At 41.0% G+C, this 19,328-nt stretch overlaps 1 protein-coding gene across 1 annotated transcript in view; it reads left to right on the top strand.

The window, feature by feature from the left end:
• The first annotated feature begins 633 nt into the window (after positions 1-633).
• The window catches only part of LOC127213025 (C-type lectin domain family 2 member E), a 44,828-nt gene continuing 26,133 nt past the window's right edge, over positions 634-19,328 (top strand). Inside the window, exon 1 of the mRNA XM_051173257.1 lies at positions 634-721. Coding sequence (XP_051029214.1) covers positions 634-721 — 88 coding nt within the window. The remainder of the gene's footprint in view (positions 722-19,328) is intronic.

Genomic DNA, 19,328 nt, shown 5'->3' with positions numbered 1-19,328 from the left:
ATTAATGGACTCTAGATGACCTACAACTATGCAGACTCCAGGGAACTGAACTATATCCTTTGTATAGTTGTGAAACTTGGACTATCAGAGGGACCCCTGGCAGTAGGACCAAATTCAAACCTGGTACATGAGCTAGCTTGTTGGAGTCCATTCCCTATGGTGGCATGCCATGTTCAGTCTTAATGCATGAGAGGGGCCGGGGCCCTGCCCTAACCTATTGTGCCAAACTGTGTTGACTGGGGTCTTGGGAGCCCTTAACCGTGAGTAGGAGTGGACCAGGTTGTGTTAGGAGAGATGTGAGGGAGTGTGAGAGGTGGCCAGGTGTTGGGAGAATGGGTAGGAGGGCAACTCTGCTTGGAATGTAAAATAAAATCAAAAATTAAAACTGGAAAAAGTGAGGAGGAAAGGACATAACTCTCGGGGCATTTTCTATTTGTAGTGTGCTTAGACTAATCCTCTCAGCTGCCTCAAAACTGATAAGGACTGGTTAATGAATCACCCAGACAAGCTGGACTGAGCTTATAAAGTCCTTATCAGGAATAACATACAGAATATAAAGGTTTTTCTCCCTCCTCACAGTTCTGTTCAAACCTCCTCATCAGTTCAGCTAAGACTCTTCCTCTCAGCTCATAGATGCCTGCCACGGAGATTGAAGAGGCTTCCATGGACATGCTAAAGACAGACCTCACTACTCCAGACATCCTTCAAGAGGTAGAAATAGGTATGTGTTTTAATTTATTCAAAATAAAAGATAGAGATGAGATTCACCTGGGACCCTCAGAGGAGCTGAACCTCCTGCCTGTTGGCCTGTCACAATGGTCCCTATAGAAATGGAAATTCGAGGAGACCTCTGTTACCTGTTATTTTAGCTGCTCTGTTACAGTATTTTATATTTGAGTATTTTTAGGCTAGAAAGGTTAATAATAAATTAATTGCAAATGCCTAAAATATGACTTTATTTGTTTGGTTTGTTGGTATGGGACACTTTGTGTAATTTATTTTTGGTGTGTATGGCCCAACCTAGAGACCTGTGGGGACAGCAGGCTGAGGATCATTTAATCAGCATAAGATATGGGCAGGTGCAAGCAGGATGTTCAGGCTTCCTTTTTCAGTCATTTTCCCCAGGGCTGACTAATACTGCTTTAGTATGTCACAAGCTCGCGATATTTGAGCTTTTGAAAAATACAGGGTTAAGTCATAAAGCTGCTATAAACACAACAGGTTTTTCTTTTTTTATGTAAACACAGGCATTTCCCTCAGATACAAGGCATGAGGTAAATATAGTCTCATTATAACAAAATGCTAAACTATTTTTCAACTATTTTCTCCAGATTTTGGTAATACTAAGCACAGTTAAGGAATGCAGTTACTATGTAAGCGTCATCTTATTCCATAAGATGGCTCATTTTCATTTTAAAAAAATCAATCTGTGTTTATAGTGCATGTGTACTGTAGACTGGGAAAAGCAGATAGTTCTTACATGGAAAGAGGCTAAAAACTCTACTGCATATGGTGCTTAGACAGTGGGGTTTCATTATGATTCCCATCTCATCCTGTGTATTATAACAGACTCAAAATGGATCACACACTCAAACAGGAAGCGTAGAACCTAAATCTATTTCAAGAAAAAAAATGATAAATATCTTTCCAAATGAAAGCGTGGCTGATAAATTAATCCATCCAGAATGACTCAACTCCTCCTGAACAGCATCAGAAGGTTGGTACAGACACCATTACAAGAGGTTATTTAACAACTCAAAGTCATTCAAAGTGAGTGTACACTCCAAAACAAGATTGGAGGAGGCTGCTCTGAAGGTGGGAGGTTGCCCATTGGGCTCTGACTGGTAGAATTTACACTAGTTTCTTACACTCCCAATTCCACAATGTCATTGTTAATTTCTCCTATTGGCAATTTCCTTTCTCCTATGTTACAGAAATTGCTCCAGAGCCAAAATGTTCCTATGGTATTCCTTCCATGCTCATCAGCTTACTCATTAGTGTCATGTGTGGTCATTGGCAAAGTCCCTTGGTACTTTAGTTTCTTACATGGCAGGAGGAGCCCAACTGTAGCTTCAAGGGTGTCTATCCACAAAGGAACATTGCAAGCAATGTGTCAAGAGACACAGCCACCAATACACAGCCATAATCCTCTTGACTCCCTCCCTGGACAGGAAGTACCCAACTAGAAAAATGAGGGTATGCATGTCCCTGCTCCCCTCCTGCTCATATCTGCTCAGCTGCACTCTCTTAACACTTACAGTACCTTTCCAGACCTTCGCTCATGTTAACCACTGATTCGCAGAGCTGCTTTGCTCACAATGGTTTTCCTGAAGAATTTTTTTCCTCAGTATTTTCACAAATGAATTATTCTTTGATGTTTGATATGTTGGAAAGTTATTATCAACAACAATGTAAGTACTTATTTCTGACAAGTAAGAATACTGATTGTAAGACCCTCAGAATGAGGAGTCTCCCAATTTCGGTCGGTACCCCCAAGAACTCAATGTCCAGTCCAGTTGTTGCAACACGCAAGAGGCTTTAATGAACAGGAAACGTTTGCGCAAATGGGCTCCTCCAGCATGCAGGCTAGAGAGAAGCACCATCCCACAGGTGTTTTTAAAGGCAAAACCCACAAGCTTAGGGTGGGGTGGGACCCTCTGTCCATTGAATACATGACCCTTTGAGGCTGGATGGTCTCACTATTAGGGTCAACAGACCTTAGGGCCTCAGGGTGTGCTAATTAATCTTGTCTGGGAAAACCTGAGGTACAGTTATCTCTTTGTTTCTTAAGGACCCTATTCACCACCTGCTGACTCACAAGAAAGGAGGGGCAGTGTGAATTCTTGGTATCTTGTTATCTCAGGACCTTGTGAGGGGAACTTAGCAAATTCCAAGGAACAGATATTGGTCTGGGTTAGCTTTCCAGGTTAGTCTGTCCTTCATTTCAAGTGGAGGGGATCTTTAACTTTACTTTTTTGTCTTTCACTGATGACATAGAGCATTGCCTGATCTTGCAGATGATCCAGGTTTGATCCAGGCACCCACATTGCACCCTCCAGCCATGGAAAACTCAAGTCCCAGGGGATCCAATGCCCCCTTCAGGCTTCTAAGTGCACTGCATGCACATGGTGCACAGACACACATGCAATCAGAACATCTATACAGGCAAATAATAGTTTTTTATTCAAAAATTATTTTTAATTCAAAATTTACTTGGACCATAGCATATGCTTCAAGTTAAGTAATTAAATTGGATAATGAGAGTCTAATGTATATAGATGACTATTTTAACAGAAATTTTAGAGTGCCTCCTTAGACGGTAAATTCAATTTTGTTCTTTTGAATAACACAGAAAATTTGTCAAGTTTTTTCAAAAAAGATCATACACAAGAGATTTATTAGGATAAATACTTATTTTTTTAATTTCTCCAACTGAAGAATTAAAAAGATGTTATTAAATTTTACTAAAATAACTAAATATTTAATTGCATACTTACTACACTTTGTGCATGAGCCATAAGCTATAGACAGGTGTGGAAGAAAGAAGAGATGAAAAATTTTAAATGGGAAGGCTTGTAGAACTGTGGGAAGAGTTAAGGCCTTGTCTTGGTCCATTTTTGTTGCCATAATAAGAAACTGGAGAAAAGAGACCCTGTCTCACAGCTCTGGAAAATGGCAAGCCCAGATGTAGGTGTCACCAACTCTCCAGGACATGATTGTGGGTGGCAGCAGAGTGGGAAGTGTCACACTGACAGAATTCTGTTTGCCTTGAGTCATTCTCCTTATCACAGCATTAGTCAGTTATTAACTTTGGAGGTATCGATAAAAACAAATTCTTCCCTTGCCAACTCTGGGCCTCTGGAGTCAGAGTCAGGAGCAAGGACTTTAATCAAGGTTCTGCAGCCCAGATGTGAGATAACCTGGAGTGGAAGGTAGAGGTGAGGACTTTGCAAACAGTTTTCTGTAGCTCTCTGCAGATGACCTCATGCAGAGATCAACAAAGTCCAAGCAAGGCCCCCAGTGCCCTCTGCTGGCCTGGGCTTCCTCCTATAGAGCACCTCTCTGTGGCTGTGTACATTTACATTTACAGAATAGAGACATTGGAAGAGGGCATCTGTAAGAGTCACAGAGGTTTTTATAGTCCCTGCTTTGTGCCACCAACTGTGCTGGCAGGGCCAACAGCCTTGACAGTCCAATGCAGACATCTGGTGTGGAAGGAAAGTAATACAGATGAGCTTTGCAGCAGGAGTCAGGACACGGGATTTCAGACACGTTTCAGTTTCTTTTGGCAGATCCAGCGGTTGTCTGCCGAACAGGAGTCAGAAAACACTTCTCTCTTTGAGAAGACAGCACAGCTGTCTTCTTCAGCCTTGCCAGTGACCTGTAATCTGAGGAACAAAGAACAGCTGTTCCTAGTCTTTAGGATTTTCTAACAATGATCATATCAACCATTTCTGAATATTTAAAGATGCTGCAGATTACATAGTGTAAGCATAGTAAACACGCAATAACAAACATAAGCATATATAAACATTAAAGATACTGCCAATGGAAACCTCTTGGATTTTCAATTACACCTTCACTGGAGAAGAATTAATCCATCAAGCATCTTTATCATGATATATGAAAAGGAAAAGGTGTGCGAGTCCATCCTGAAAACTAGATCTACTACTAATATGTCTGTCATGTGATCATGTGGAAAGCATCTTCATCTTGCTGAGCTTCAATTCCCTCAAACATATTATTCATAACCAACTACTGCTTAGGGAAGGCATTGAGTTATACATTAATGTACGACCATGTTGCACACGGTAGGTGCTCAGTAAATGTATTCAACATACAGGGTGAGACAGCAGGCCCACAGACTTGGATGCAGAAAGAAAAGGAGCCTCAGTGTAGGGGGAAGCCTCCCTTTCCACCGTGTTTCTGTCACTGTGCTGTGTAGTGCAGACTCACTGGCCCAGGTGCTTCTGCTGTCACAGCCTCCCCTCTCTCTGCAGGAGTGCTGTGGTTCCACTGGGCTACTTCTGAATCTGTAGAGTGCGTGCTCTCGAACTGTGATGTTTACACAGCCACAGCTTTTACCCAGAGCCATTTTCTCAGTCCACTTAAAACAGAAGCAGGTTTGACTGACTCTCTTGATACTATAACAGGGTGACCTCCAAATTTACCTGGTCACCGCCGTCTAATCAGTCTAACCCTTCATCCAAAGAGTAGAATCACACAGCCGCTGAGCTAAATCCTCTGCCTTACATGGCTTCCTTCAGATGTCATCATATTGTTACTATGAATCTAAACAAATATGCATTTTACATCACAGTACAATTACACACAGAGAGAGAAAATCAATACATACACAAAGGAAAAATGTCAAACCTTACTATGTGAAATTATTTTTAAATAACAATGTCTATATTGATTCTACCTTTAAAAAGTTATTTCATGACACACCATAGTGTGTGGCAACATGTTTGCTGCAACAATTCTAAAGTACTACTTAAGAATATCTGTGTAGACATCCTTAGCTATCAGGGAAATGCGAATCAAAACAACTTAGAGATACCATCTTACCCCTGCCAGAATGGCTAAAATTAGAAACACCAGTGATGACTTATGCTGGAGAGGATGTGGAGAAAGTGGAACACTCCTCCACTGCTGGTGGGAGTGCAAACTCATACAGCCATTTTGGAGATCAGTATGGCGGTTCCTCAGGAAAATGGGAATTAGTTTACCACAGGACCCAGCAATCCCCCTCTTAGGCATATACCCAAAGGATTACATCCATGCAACAAAGACATCTGTTCAACTATGTTCATAGCAGCACTATTTGTAATAGCAAGAACCTGGAAGCAACCTAGATGCCCTTCAATTGAAGAATGGTTAATGAAGATGTGGCACATCTACACAATGGAATACTACTCTGCAGAAAAAAATAATGGTATCTTGAAATTCGCAGGCAAGTGGATGGCACTTGAAGAAACCATCCTGAATGAGGCAACCCAGTCACAAAAAGAGAAACACAGTATGTACTCACTCATATATGGATTTTAGACCTAGATCAAAGGATCACCAGCCTATAATTCACACCACCAGAGGAACTAGGATACAAGGTGTATTCTAAGAGAGTCATATAAAGTCCCTCACAGAACTGGGAAGGGACAAGTCCCCCAGAGCTCAGGTGAAGTGGGGGGGGGCAGCGAATGGAGAGAGAAGTAGGAGAAAATGAGGGGGAGGAAAGGAAAACATGTGCGACCAGGAAGATTGAGCCTGGTTAGGAATAGAAGATAGGAAAGAGAGAGAGAGAGAGAGAGAGAGAGAGAGAGAGAGAGAGAGAGAGAGAGGACATAAAAGAGGGAGCCAATATTGGTTTGAAGATAAAATTGAACACAAAGAAAGGTCGAGAGAACTATAAGACTGCTCCCAACTAACAAGTTGAGCTTACCTGGAAAGGCTATCATAAATGCCCTTCCCGGAGAGTGAGATCAACAACTAACTTCTCCATGGAGCCCTCAACTAATGCCTGTTGAAAACAGGATCAAACACCCATACATAAACACTGAGTCGAACTAGAACCCAGATGCAGATGGAGAGGACAAGACCATGCGGCAGAAACACATAGAGACAGCTTACCTGAACAAGGAGGAGCTAAGGGCCACTAGACTGATAGCTGGGAAGCCAGCATGGGACTGACTCAGGCCCCCCTGATTATGGGTCTCAGCCAGAAGGACTGAGCAGTCTAAGAGACCTCAGACAGTGGAGCCAGGATGTATCCCTGGTGCACAAAAGAACTTTGCGAACATATCCCCCATGGAGGGATAACTGCCTTAATCTAGAGACAGGAGAGAAGCCCTAGTCCCTACTTCACAGGACCTGTCAGATCTACATGACCCCAACTGGATGGCATTCCCCTACATATGGAATTGGGGTGGGGGGATGGGAGGGGAGGGTGTTTAGAGTGCATGTGAGAGGGCAGAGAGGGTAAAAAGGGAGGGAAGGAGGGAGAGAGGGCTGGGGGGGAGGGAGGGAGGGAGGGAGAGGGAACTGGGATCGACATGTAAAATAATATATTAAACTAAAAAAAAAAAAAAAAACACTTTGACTCCAAAATTTAAGTTGAAGGACAAGTTACTGGGAAAAAGGATTTCTATTTTTGTTTCCACAGAAAATGAAAAGATGTGGATTCCTTCCAGACTAATGTGGTTTGATCACGCCAGACCGCCTGTAACAAAGTACCAGCTGATCCTACATTCAAAACAGCTGGACAAAACAGCCCTACAGACTACAGCCAGGATATCTGAATCTTCTTCGAATCCCCCAAGACAGCGCCCCTTACCAGCAGGAAGTAGTTTGGAAAGAACGATGCCCAAATTCCCTAATATTGTGTATAAATGTTTGTTTTCATTTAATTGGACTGTTATATAAAATTAAATAAAATTAACAAAAAGAATATCTGTGTAGAGGCTGAAGAAATAGCTAAGAGGTGAAGGTGCAGAGGTTCAAGATCCAGCACCCACAAGGTAGCCCACAACCATCTGTAACTCCAGTTCCAAGAAAACTAATGCCCTTTTCTGGCCACACACACACACACACACACACACACACACACACACACACACACACACTCAGGCACACATGCATAAAACAAAACATTAAATTTCTTTATTTCTATGTAACTGAGTGTGTGAACAAAGAAAGATAAAGAAAATCTATGAACTCCAGATATATTTCCTGTCTTTTAAAATTCCTTTGCAAATAAATATACACACATACATTATCATAAAGGGTTGAAATTTTAACTAATTTCGAAATTGTCTTTTCAGCCTATTTCAACACTCTTGACAATTTATAAACTAAACCAAACTTACAAAAGTAAATTTTCAGTAATGTGAATGTGGATTAAATATTCAAATTAGCTCATTTAACACTCACAGATCAGGGTTTAAAGTAGAGCCATTGACCCACATCCACGTCTTCTCCGAGGGTGCATAATTTAGCCCAGTAAAGAACTGGTGGTCTTTGTTCTTTAAGAAATCCTGAATGTATTTCTATAATCAAAACATAGTGGGAGACCTCATCTTCAGTCTGTTTATTCATGACTTGCTTCTATTTAATTTCTAAAACACTATTACTGCCGTTTGAACGCCTTCCTAACTCCCCACCAGCATAATTCTCTCTGCTTTGTGAAATTGTTCTCTACACATTTCTGTTTTTAATTGATTCATCCCATTATTTTCAGTTAGTAACTCAAAACTCCAATCAGACTCTTAGATTTTGAGCTGTTTAAAATCCAAATCTCTACTTCCTCAGCAGAGACATCAGCACAGTGTCAAGAAAGTGTTATGTTCTAACTGAGCAATCTTAGCTGTCAATTTACCAGTTCTCCTTCATCTTCAATAATCAGCAAAGTGGTCTCTTTCTCAGAACAGTCAGCCAGACCCTCAGACCAAGGTCTGGAAGTTTGAGAGATAAATAAGCATTTCTCCTGGTATGAATGCCACTCTCTCAGGCACTTGAGCATGGCTGATCCCCCTAGAGTAAGAAAGAAGATTGTTTATTTCTTCCCTGTTCCTGCTGCACCACAAGCAATCCACACAGTAGCTTCCTTAGAGCATGCTGGAACAAGGTTAATGCTGCCATGTGACACAGATTCATTTTATGCTTTGTTTCTATTTATAAACTTCAGAAAAAAATAAACTTTAACATATTCATTAAAGTAATCAAATATTCCACTTTTTCACTTGATATCTGCCCTTTAGGGATCACGTGTACCAGCACCTTAAGACAGCATGGCCAGTTGATCACATACATAGATTTCAAGGTCACCCAGTACAGTGCAGTTCCAGGCACCAACATTATAAACTACATGGCTCCCTGTGATTTCTTAATGGGTTTTTGGCTGTTTTCTTAGACATAAGGGTAACATAGTAACTTCATTAAGGGCTCTTGTGAACTTTAACTTAGATTTTGTGTCAAAACCACCTCTTACTGTCAGGAAATTTACCTTTTGGTTCAGTCCTGTTCTCCTGAGCAGTCACGCTGCATTTTTCTGTTGGTGGTTTTTGCACTAAGAATCCCACTGGTATAAGAAATCACACAGAGAGGATTAAATGCTTACATGATTGGTGGAACAGATTTGTTCTATTTCTTCCTTTCTTTTTTTCTTTCTTCCATGGGGTGGAGGTTGAGACAGGATTTTTCTGTGTAACAGCCCTGGGTGTTCTGGAACCTGCTATGTAGGCCAGACTGGCCTCACACTCATAGGAGACCCACCTGCCTCTGCCTCCCAAGTGCTGGGATTAGAGGTGCGTTTTACCACACCAAGCTTGTTTTATTTCTTATCTCAGGAAGTCAAGTTATTTCACTTGAATATCTGGACTCAGGATAAAATATTAGCAAATTGGATTAAGAGACAAGTTGAGAGCCACACAGAGCATGTGGATTCACACAACTCCGAGGTTTCATATGATCTGATTGACAAGTCAATATCTGTGGGTGGTGCTGACACTCTCAGATTGTTCACAGTCACACCCACGCCCCCAAGAAAATGTTTAGCAGGCATGTGTTAAGCTAAATGTGGGAGCCTTTAGCTTTCTTTGTTATTATCATCTTCTGTCACAATTTGACTTTTACTTTGTATAGTTCAACATGCATATATGCCATAACTAATACCCCGTGCCCCATAATGGGAAGTTTCTGCAGTACACACAGGATATTGTCCTGTAACATTAGATGTCATTGACCTTCCCCTTGGTGGTCAAATGCCATGAAAAGGACTAATGTTTATGTGGGAAATTATGAAGGGAAAGCCCTTGCCTCACTTACCTGAGACACTGAGTCCAGTCAGGCTCAAGACAAGAAGGACCAGCCCAGCACAGCTGAGTTTCAGAGCCAACTGATGCCAGTATGGGCACTGGCAGGCATCTAGGACATGCAAAGAATACACTTGCTAAATCCTCTTGTGTACATCTGGGAGAAAAGTCAGAGGTGGTTTCCTATCTACATAAGACCTCCCTTAACTACTAGGAATATTTCCAAAACTCCAAGTGTACTGATTGAACTGGATTTAATGCTACATTCTGTGTGCACTATTTTATACACACACACACACACACACACAGGTAGGGGAGTGACTAGTGATTCACTTTTTAACCTTGATGTGCAAGATCTCCTCATTGCTGTTCAGGCCAGTATCCAGCTTTAAAAAAAAATTGAGTTACTTATTCCTATAATTTTATAGTTAATGGTTGAAGACTGCTGTTGAATGTGAATAACAAAAGCTACTGAAATGGCAAATAAGGAGGTACTATGCTGTAACATACGTGTCTGTAACATATACTATGTCTATAGCAGATAAGGGATTCTGTGTTATAACATGATGTAAACTATGTCTATAGCATATAAGTAGTTCTGCTGTAACATGACATACACTACACTATGTCTACCACATTGCACTGCCTAGACACCATGTTTGATATCTCTGCTTTCTTTGGTAACTATCAACAATAAATATCTTATGCCTATTAGACGGTGAAATGTATTAATGTTTGAGATGTGATCATCATATCCCACAAATCCGTGAATTTAACGTTATGTTAGACAATTTAAAAAATTAGGTTAGATATAGAAAACAATGATTTTTTATTAATTCTTTAATTTAAATTAAAACAATCTTATTTTAAATACCAATCCCAGGCCCCTCTCCTTCCCTTTCTCCTTCTCCCCACACCACCTCCCCGTCCACCCCCGTCCACTCCTCAGAGAGGGTGAGGCTTCCCATGAGGGATCATCAAAGTCTGTCACATCTCAGCCCTGGTATCTAGGCTGAGAGAGTATCCCTCCATGGGGAATGGTGGCACAGCTGGGCAGAATCAGTATGTAAGCAGGGACAAACAGGAAATCGCTCTCTTCTCTGCAGAAATGTTACAGGCAAAGGAGTTCAGCTCCGACATTCCCGGTAAGCAAAGACCACGTGGAAATACTTAGATTGGTAGAAATGAGTTAATAATTAAAACAGAATTAGCCAATAAGAAACCCTAGTCACCAGCCAACAGTTTCATAATTAATTTATAATTTGTGTGCTTCTTTGGCTGGTACCAGGCAGGTAGGAAAGAATGCTTATAACAGAATGGGCTCTTAAAAAACAGTTCATTCACTAGACATAAATACTGGTTCCACTGCCAGAAGCCCCATAGACTGCCCAAGCTCCCTGCCCCCAACTAATACCTAATACCCACATTCAGGGGGCCTGGTTTGGCCTTATGCAGGTTCCCCCAGCTGTCAGTCCGGAGCCTATGAGCTCCCACTTGCTCAGGTCAGCTGTTTCTGTGGGTTTCCCCAGCATGGTCTTGACCCCTTTGCTCATCACTCCTCCCTCTCTACAACTGGATTCCAGGAGTTAGGCTCAGAGTTTAGCTGTGGATCTCTGCTTCTGCTTCCTTCAGCTACAGGATGAGGGCTCTAGGATGACATATAAGGTAGTCATCAATCTCATTATAGGGGAAGGACAATTAAGGTAGCCTCTCCACTATTGCTTAGATTTAGTTAGGGTCATCCTTGTGGACTCCTGGGAATTTCACGAGTGCCAGGTTTCTTGTTAAGTCTAGAAAACTCCCTCTATCAAGGTATCTCTTTCCTTGCTCTCCTTCCCTGATCCCTCAACCTTCCTGGTCCTTCATGTTCTCCTCCCCCATCCCTTTCTCCTCTCCTTTCTTTCCTATCTCCCTCCCATCCCCCCAATGCTCACAATTTACTCAGAAGATCTTGTCCCTTCCCCCGTCTTGGGGGGTCCATGTATTTCTCTCTCAGGGTCCTCCTTGCTTCCTAGCTTCACTGGGGTTGTGGATTGTAGTCTAGTGATCCTTTCTTCTATGTCTAATACATGTTCAACTATGTTCGTAGCAGCATTATTTGTAACAGCAAGAACCTGGAAGCAACCGAGGTGCCCCTCAACCAAAGAATGAATAAAGAAAATGGGGTACATTTACACAATAGAGTACTACTCAGAGGTTAAAAAAAAAACAATTACATCTTGAAATTCACAGGCAAATGAATGGAACTAGAAGAAGCCATCCTGAGAGAGGTAACTCAGACACAGAAAGACAAATATGGTATGTCCTCGCTCATGAGTTTTGTTTATAAAAGTAATAACCAGAAATATTAGCTGGCTCTTTTACACCTAATGTAATCATAGTCTCTATTGCTCTCATTTAGTTTCTAACAACTCCATGCAATATCATCTTATGAGTGGCTTTTCAGATTTAGTTATTAGAACAAAATAGTGCACCATTCTGAGAAAAGCTTTCCCACTGGGTTTGGTTTTGCCTGGCCCTGTTTCTCAGATTGGATTTCCTGTAGCTTCGATGACTCCCACACTCCCTCTGTGGTTAAAGAGAACCTTGAACTCCCGATGCTCCTGTCTCCACTTGTCAAATACTGGAATAACAGTTGTGCCCCACCATGCATAGCTAGGGATTCCTAATCTCTATAGCGACAGACTTATTCCTATTTTGTTAGTTTCCTCTTTTATTTAAATGTTTCCTGGTATAATTGATGCCATGTCGTTAGTTACACGTTGAAATTTGAAAGCAGGTGTGCTAACATGTTCCTTGGTCTCACTGTGTGGTCAAGAATTGCCCTTGTGGGGGAGCACTCCTCCACTGCTGGTGGGCAAACTCTACAGCCATTTTGGAGATCAGTATGGGCGGTTCCTCAGGAAAATGGAAATTAGTTCACCACAGGACCCGGCAATCCCCCTCTTAGGCATATACCCAAATGATCCACATCCATGCAACAAAGACATGTGCTCAACCATGTTCATAGCATAGTTCATAGCAGCATTATTTGTTAATAGCAAGAACCTGGAAGCAACCTAGATGCCCCTCAACTGAAGAATGGATAAAGAAGATGTGGCACATATACACAATGGAATACTACTCTGCAGAAAAAAATAATGGAGTCTTGAAATTTGCAGGCAAGTGGATGGCACTTGAAGAAGCCATTCTGAATGAGGTAACCCAGTCACAAAAAGAGGAACATAGGATATACTCACTCATATCTGGATTTTAGACCTAGAGCAAAGGATCACTAGCCTATAATTCACACCACCAGAGGAACTAGGATACAAGGTGGATTCTAAGAGATTCACATTAAGTCCCTCACAGAAGGGGGAAGCAACAAGTCCCCCAGAGCACATGGGGAGTGGGGGGGGGCAGCGAATGGAGAGAGAAGTAGGAGCAAGAGAAGGAGAGGAGAGGAAAACACGTGCAACTAGGAAGATTGAGTCAGGGTAGGAATAAGAGAGAGAGACAGAGACAGAGAGAGAGAGAGAACATAAAAGAGGGAGTCATTATTGGTTTGAAGAGAAAACTGAACCTAAAGAAAGGTCTAGAAACCTACAAGACTGCTGCCAACTAATTTGAGCATCCGTGGAAAGTCTACCATAAATGCCCTTCCCGGATAGTGAGATCAACAACTAATTTATCCACCATCATGGAGCCCTCATCTAGTACCTGTTGGAAACAGAAGCAAACACCCATACATAAACACTGAGTCGAACTAGAATCCACATAGAGACAGCTGACCTGAACAAGGAGGAGCTAACGGCCCCCAGACTGATAGCTGGGAATCCAGCATGGGACTGACTCAGGCCCCCCTGAATATGGGTCTCAGCTAGAAGGCCTGAGCAGTCTAAGGGACCTGAGACAGTGGAACCAGGATGGATCCCTGGTGCACAAAAGGACCTTGCGGACACACTCCCCATGGAGGGATAACTGCCTTAACCTAGAGACAGGAGAGAAGCCCTAGTCCCTACTGCAAATGACTTGAGAGATTTACATGACCCCACCTGGATGGCATTGCCCTACATGTGGAACTGGGATGGGGGGATGGGAGGGGAGTGTGGTCAGGGTGTATGTGAGGGGGCAGAGAGGGAGAAAGGGAGGGAGAGGGAACTGGGATCGACATGTAAAATAATAAATAAATAAATAAATAAATAAATAAAAGAATTACCTTTGTGTCCATTTTTTCTTCTTTTTTCTTTCTTTTTCTTTCTTTCTTTCTTTCTTTTTTCTTTTTTTTTTTTTTTTTTTTTTTTTTTTTTTTCATTATCTTTAGTGGCTGAATTGTATGATTCATATTGCGGCCAAACACTAGTGGTCTCAGGACTATGGAGCAGTTTTCAGAAGCTGAGAAACAGTCATCAAGTAAGTTAAATCACTTGCTACTGGTTATGTCAGAGGAGCAGCAGATGGCAATTGAAGTCTGAGGTGTCAGCCGATCGGGAGGAAATCCCTGATGAGTGAATCTCTGATAGGCAAGGCCCAGAGACCACAGACTCCAGAATGCCTTTCGCTTCGCTTCCGATGTGCCTTTCACGTTTGCTGCTGCCGTCTTTCTCTGGTATCTGGCATGGTGTGAATGGGACTGGGGAGACGACCCCCCCCCACTGCCTGCAATGTAATGTGTTTATCTCATGAAAATATCCTGTTTACTGGTCATTTTTACCTGTGGATTATTATGAAGATGGTTTCCTCCTAAGCTGTACTGTTTAACCGTAGCAATGATTTAATACAATAATAGTGTTCGTTTAAATAGGATTTTGATGATTGAAGGTTTTCAATAAATACAGTAAAGAATTATGATAGATGTTAGTGGAAAAATTAACATAGGGAAATGGAGGATAAAATGTTGCTCCTTCCTCTGATAAAGCAGAGGCTGCAGAGGGTTAAAAGGTAAAACAAGGAAGTGTCACTCAGCTAGCATGCATCAGTTTCTATTGAGGAGCCACATAGACTGTGATTTAGGTTAACGATGAGGAAAAGCAATTGAGCCCCAGTAGTCTAGCTAGTTTAAATTCTTACAGTCTTAATGTTGGGAGATGTGTTTACGGGTTTCAGAGTGCATTGTAGCTGGGGGAAAAAAAGCTTTGAAAATGGCCTAAGGTTAGACTAAGATGTTTTCATGAAATATCTTTGAGATGAAAATCCCAAGAAGGCAATCTAAAGGCACAGGGTTGAATGAGGAACTAGGAAAGGTTAGGAGGCAAACACAAAGCAACCCAATTATTACTGGCTAACCTGCTTTCCTTGCTAGGATTGGTTGATGACCAAAGGTGATGATTAATTCCTTATGCCCATTTATTTTTCACTTCATCTCCTGATGTAAAAAACTATGGATGAGTGGGTATGCACCTTAAAGATTTAAAATAGAGTCAAACAATTGTTTTTCATGTATAAAAGTTTAGGTTTGTGATTCTTTTAAGATTTATTATAAGATTATCTTTCCAGATAAGTAATAAAGTGATTTATCCTTTCTTCGTAACCACAAAAGGCAGCCTGCCAGAAAAAGAATATCTTGCTTGCCTACACTGTTAATCTATAACAAGTTGCTTGGGTATGAATGGACCTAGGTTCTTGGGACAATGTGTTTTTCACCTGTAATATGTAAAATGTTTAATAACGTTAAGAAATATGGAAAAACATGCTGTTTTTTTACTTGTATTCATTGTAATCACTCACTTGAAAAATAGAATGTAACTACATTGTAATTTTTATGCTCTTGATTTTGCTGGGCTATATAAGCTGCAGAGGAAAAATAGACTACAGAAGAAGAACAAAGGGAAAAACATCAAGAATGAGAAAATAAGGAAGAACATAGTGTTAGGAGGAAAACGTCAAGAGAGGCAGAAGGGACATTTCTGGAGAGAGATAAAAGAGAATATAGAACACAGAATAAAGAATACAGAAGGAACCCATAAACAGCGTGGGAGTGTCTTTTTCTTACCCCCTCGGATAAAAAAGTTAGAGTACACAAACTCCTGGAATTCCCTTTGAACCCTCACTGATGTTCCTTTCTTGGTAGGATGGGTTGGTGATCAAAGGCGATGATTAATTCCTCATACCCATTCCTGCCTTTAGCCTCCTGATATAAAAAACTGCTGATGAATGGGTAAGTACTCTGAGGATTTAAAGTAGAGCTGACTGGTTTTCATATATAAAAAAATTAGATTTGTGATTCTTTCAAGTTCTTTTATAATACTACCTTTCGAGATAAATAATAAAGTGATTGATCCTTTCTTTGTAACCACAAAATGCAGCCCACCAGCAAAAGACCTGAGAAAAGACCCTTGCTTGCTCTGTTAATTTACATCAGGTTGCTTGTACATGAATTAGGGCAATAATTTCTTTTCCTTCTGTAATTTGTAAAATGTTTAACCATGTAAGGGAAATGGGAAACATGCTGGGTTTTTATTATTATTATTATTCATTATAAACGTTCACTTAAAAACAAAATGTGATCACATTGTAATTTTGATGTTGCTTGAAAGGATCTGTTGGGGTACATAAGATATAAGGGAAAAATAAATGCTTAAAATGGATACATTTGGATAGATGTAAGAAAATAGACAAAGATATGAGAGAGAGAGAAAGAGAGAGAGGAAGAGAGAGGGAGAGAGAGAGAGAGAGAGAGAGAGAGAGAGAGAGAGAGAGAGAGAGAGAATAGGAAGACCCTACCTATTTTGTGGCTCCCCCTCAATTCCTGCACTGCTGAAGTCTGGTCCTCAGGGCAGCATTAATGGAAAGTTCTTTAATACTGATAATTACATCGTTTTCACAATATATGATGAATGTTAAAATGAAAACATTGTAATGATGTCAGTAAGTTCAGTTAGATCAGGGACTGCAATACTAGTCTGGTGATGATTTTAGACGCATTTTCTCACCTCAATTTCTGGTCCCTTTTCATATGCTCTCATCTCATGTCCCCCTTTTAAGTATTACTCAGTCTGGTACATTTCTGTCACTCTGATTACTAACCTCCCTGGTAGAGGTGAGAGCTGGTCTACCCAATGCTGACTGCCAGGGGTGCAGCTGCAGTAGAGCTGGGTCAAATGTCTGTTCTGAGCCAGGGTCTGGAATGGACAAGCTCCTACAGCAAGTCTGCAGTGTCTCTAAAACAGTTGTCTGTTCATACATGGAAAATGCTATTTATCCAGGGTCTTGTAAACTGAGGCTGAATAGGAGAACCCCTGTTCATGTTTCATGAACTCGTTGAATAAAATTACATTTAAGTTTTTCTCTCCAAAATTGTGACTGACACATGTGTGTGAGCATGTGCTTATGTGTGTGAATGAGTGTGTGAGTGAGTGCCGCCTCTGTGTGAATGAGTGTGTGAGTGCCTCTTAGTATGTGCCTGTGTGACTGCAGGTGTGTGCATGCCACACTAGGTGAAGAGATGCAAGAACAGATCTCAGGAGGTGATTCTCATTCCACCAAAGGTATTGGGAATTGAACTCTGGTTGTCAAGTTTGTGCAGCGAGTCATTTTGCCTGAGGAATCATCTCACCATCCCAAAGCAATCATTTAAAACTATAACATGATGGGCATCATAACTCTAGAATATATTCAGGTACCGAAAGAAGAAAAGCCACTTACCTGAGTGAAAAGACAGAGGTGATGCATGCCCAAGCCCCTGAGTCCTGGCTAAGTTTAAGTCAGCGTAGACAACTGATGTGTCCATTACACTGACTTGTGAATGATGACAAACTCAAAGTTCTGTGAGGCCAAATGAGCTAAAGGAAATCTGCCGTGAGCGCTCTCCTGTCTGCGTCCACACCCACACACACTTGCATCTGAGGGTTTCTCCACAGTTACCGAACTTGGTATTCATTATACTCACACAGTTTACTCGCTTGTAGCTTTCAAACAGAAGGTAAAGCACAGTAACACATGCTATGCACTTTGAGAAAATTCTGGAAAAGCCTTTTTTGTCCTTATTTCTTTAGCCAGCTGTTCTCAGTTATTTCCTCAGAGTAAATGTCAGGGTAAACAACCACCTGCTGTGCAATATTCCTTTATACTATGTGAACATATTTTTTTGCTGTGATTGGTTTAATCAAGAAGCTGAACAGAATAAGATCAGGCAGGAGAGCCAGCCTAGGAGAAGGCTGGGAGGAAGAGGACAGAGTCAGCAGTTGCCAGCCAGACACAGAGGGATCATTTGATGAGCCTGCCATGTTAATAAATGTATCCCTAACTGAAAGAGTATAAATAAGGGGCATGGGTTAACTTAAAATGTAAGAACTAGCTAGTAATAAGCCTGAGGTACTGTCCTAGCATTTATAATTTAATACAATGTAATTTGATATAAGCATTGGTATGTTTATTTGGGAGTGGCTGAAGACCAAGAAAACCCTGCCTACAACTACCCAATCTTAAATTCAAATTTATGGGATCCCTCCCCACCACCCCAGGAATTATAATATAAAGTATTTTGTGACTTTTTATAAAAATATAAATTAATGCATCGAAGTCCAAGGTTATATTTGACACACGTTGACACTCAAAAATCCTTCTGACAAAGCCATGTCATGAAGGGAGCTGTGAAATGTGGAAATCAGAACAATAATGTGGTAAAAAGATTGTGATACATACATACATACATGATAGATACAGGTATCTATGATGAGACAGGTAGATGGACAGATGACAGATAGATAGCTAGATGGATAGATAGATGATAGATAGATAGATAGATGATTGATAGATAGATACATAGATAGATAGATAGATAGATGATTGATAGATGGATGGATAGATAGATAGATAGATAATTGATAGATAGATAGATAGATGGATGGATGATAGATAGATGATAGATAGATGATTGATAGATAGATAGATAGATAGATAGATAGATAGATGGATGGATGGATGGATGGATAGATAGATAGATAGATAGATAGATAGATAGATAGACAGACAGACAGACAGATAGACAGATGATGATAGAAACATACTGGCACAAAGAAAAAGCAATGAGGAAGGAACAACATGTGTCTGTCAGCACTGTCCTGAAGATTCACACGGTTGCAATACTATCACATGGTGGTAATAATATTCATCTGAGTGAAATGACTTTATCAGTCAGAGCTGCAGGGAGTGGAGGACTTAGGTCTACAGCATGTGTTAACTCCTCTGAGAATTTTCAGGCCTACAGACTTAGAGTAAGACTACAAATTCTAAGTCGGACATTCTCAGATTACAGGTGAAGAACAAAAATAGCAAGGATTTCTTTCAAGTTACTGTCTATGCACAGAGTGAAATTGCACCAGGCACTCAAAGTTGCATGGTAGTGGCAGTGGTCTGATGTCCAGAAGACAGGAAGTGCATACTCACATGATGGGGTACACCCTCATTCCCCAAAATCACTGATGATTAAAAAGAAATGAGAGGAAGCCTGTATGAGGGTCTCACAGCACACTTAAGAAACCTCTTCAGCTTCACAGTTTGATGACAGTCATTTCACTCAATACCAGACACCAAGTTCTT

Source organism: Phodopus roborovskii, unplaced genomic scaffold (assembly GCF_943737965.1).
Source record: "Phodopus roborovskii unplaced genomic scaffold, PHOROB, whole genome shotgun sequence".
Lineage (NCBI taxonomy): Eukaryota > Metazoa > Chordata > Mammalia > Rodentia > Cricetidae > Phodopus > Phodopus roborovskii.
The sequence above is the reverse complement of the archived record's forward strand: the minus strand, read 5'-3'. Positions and strand labels throughout refer to the sequence as shown.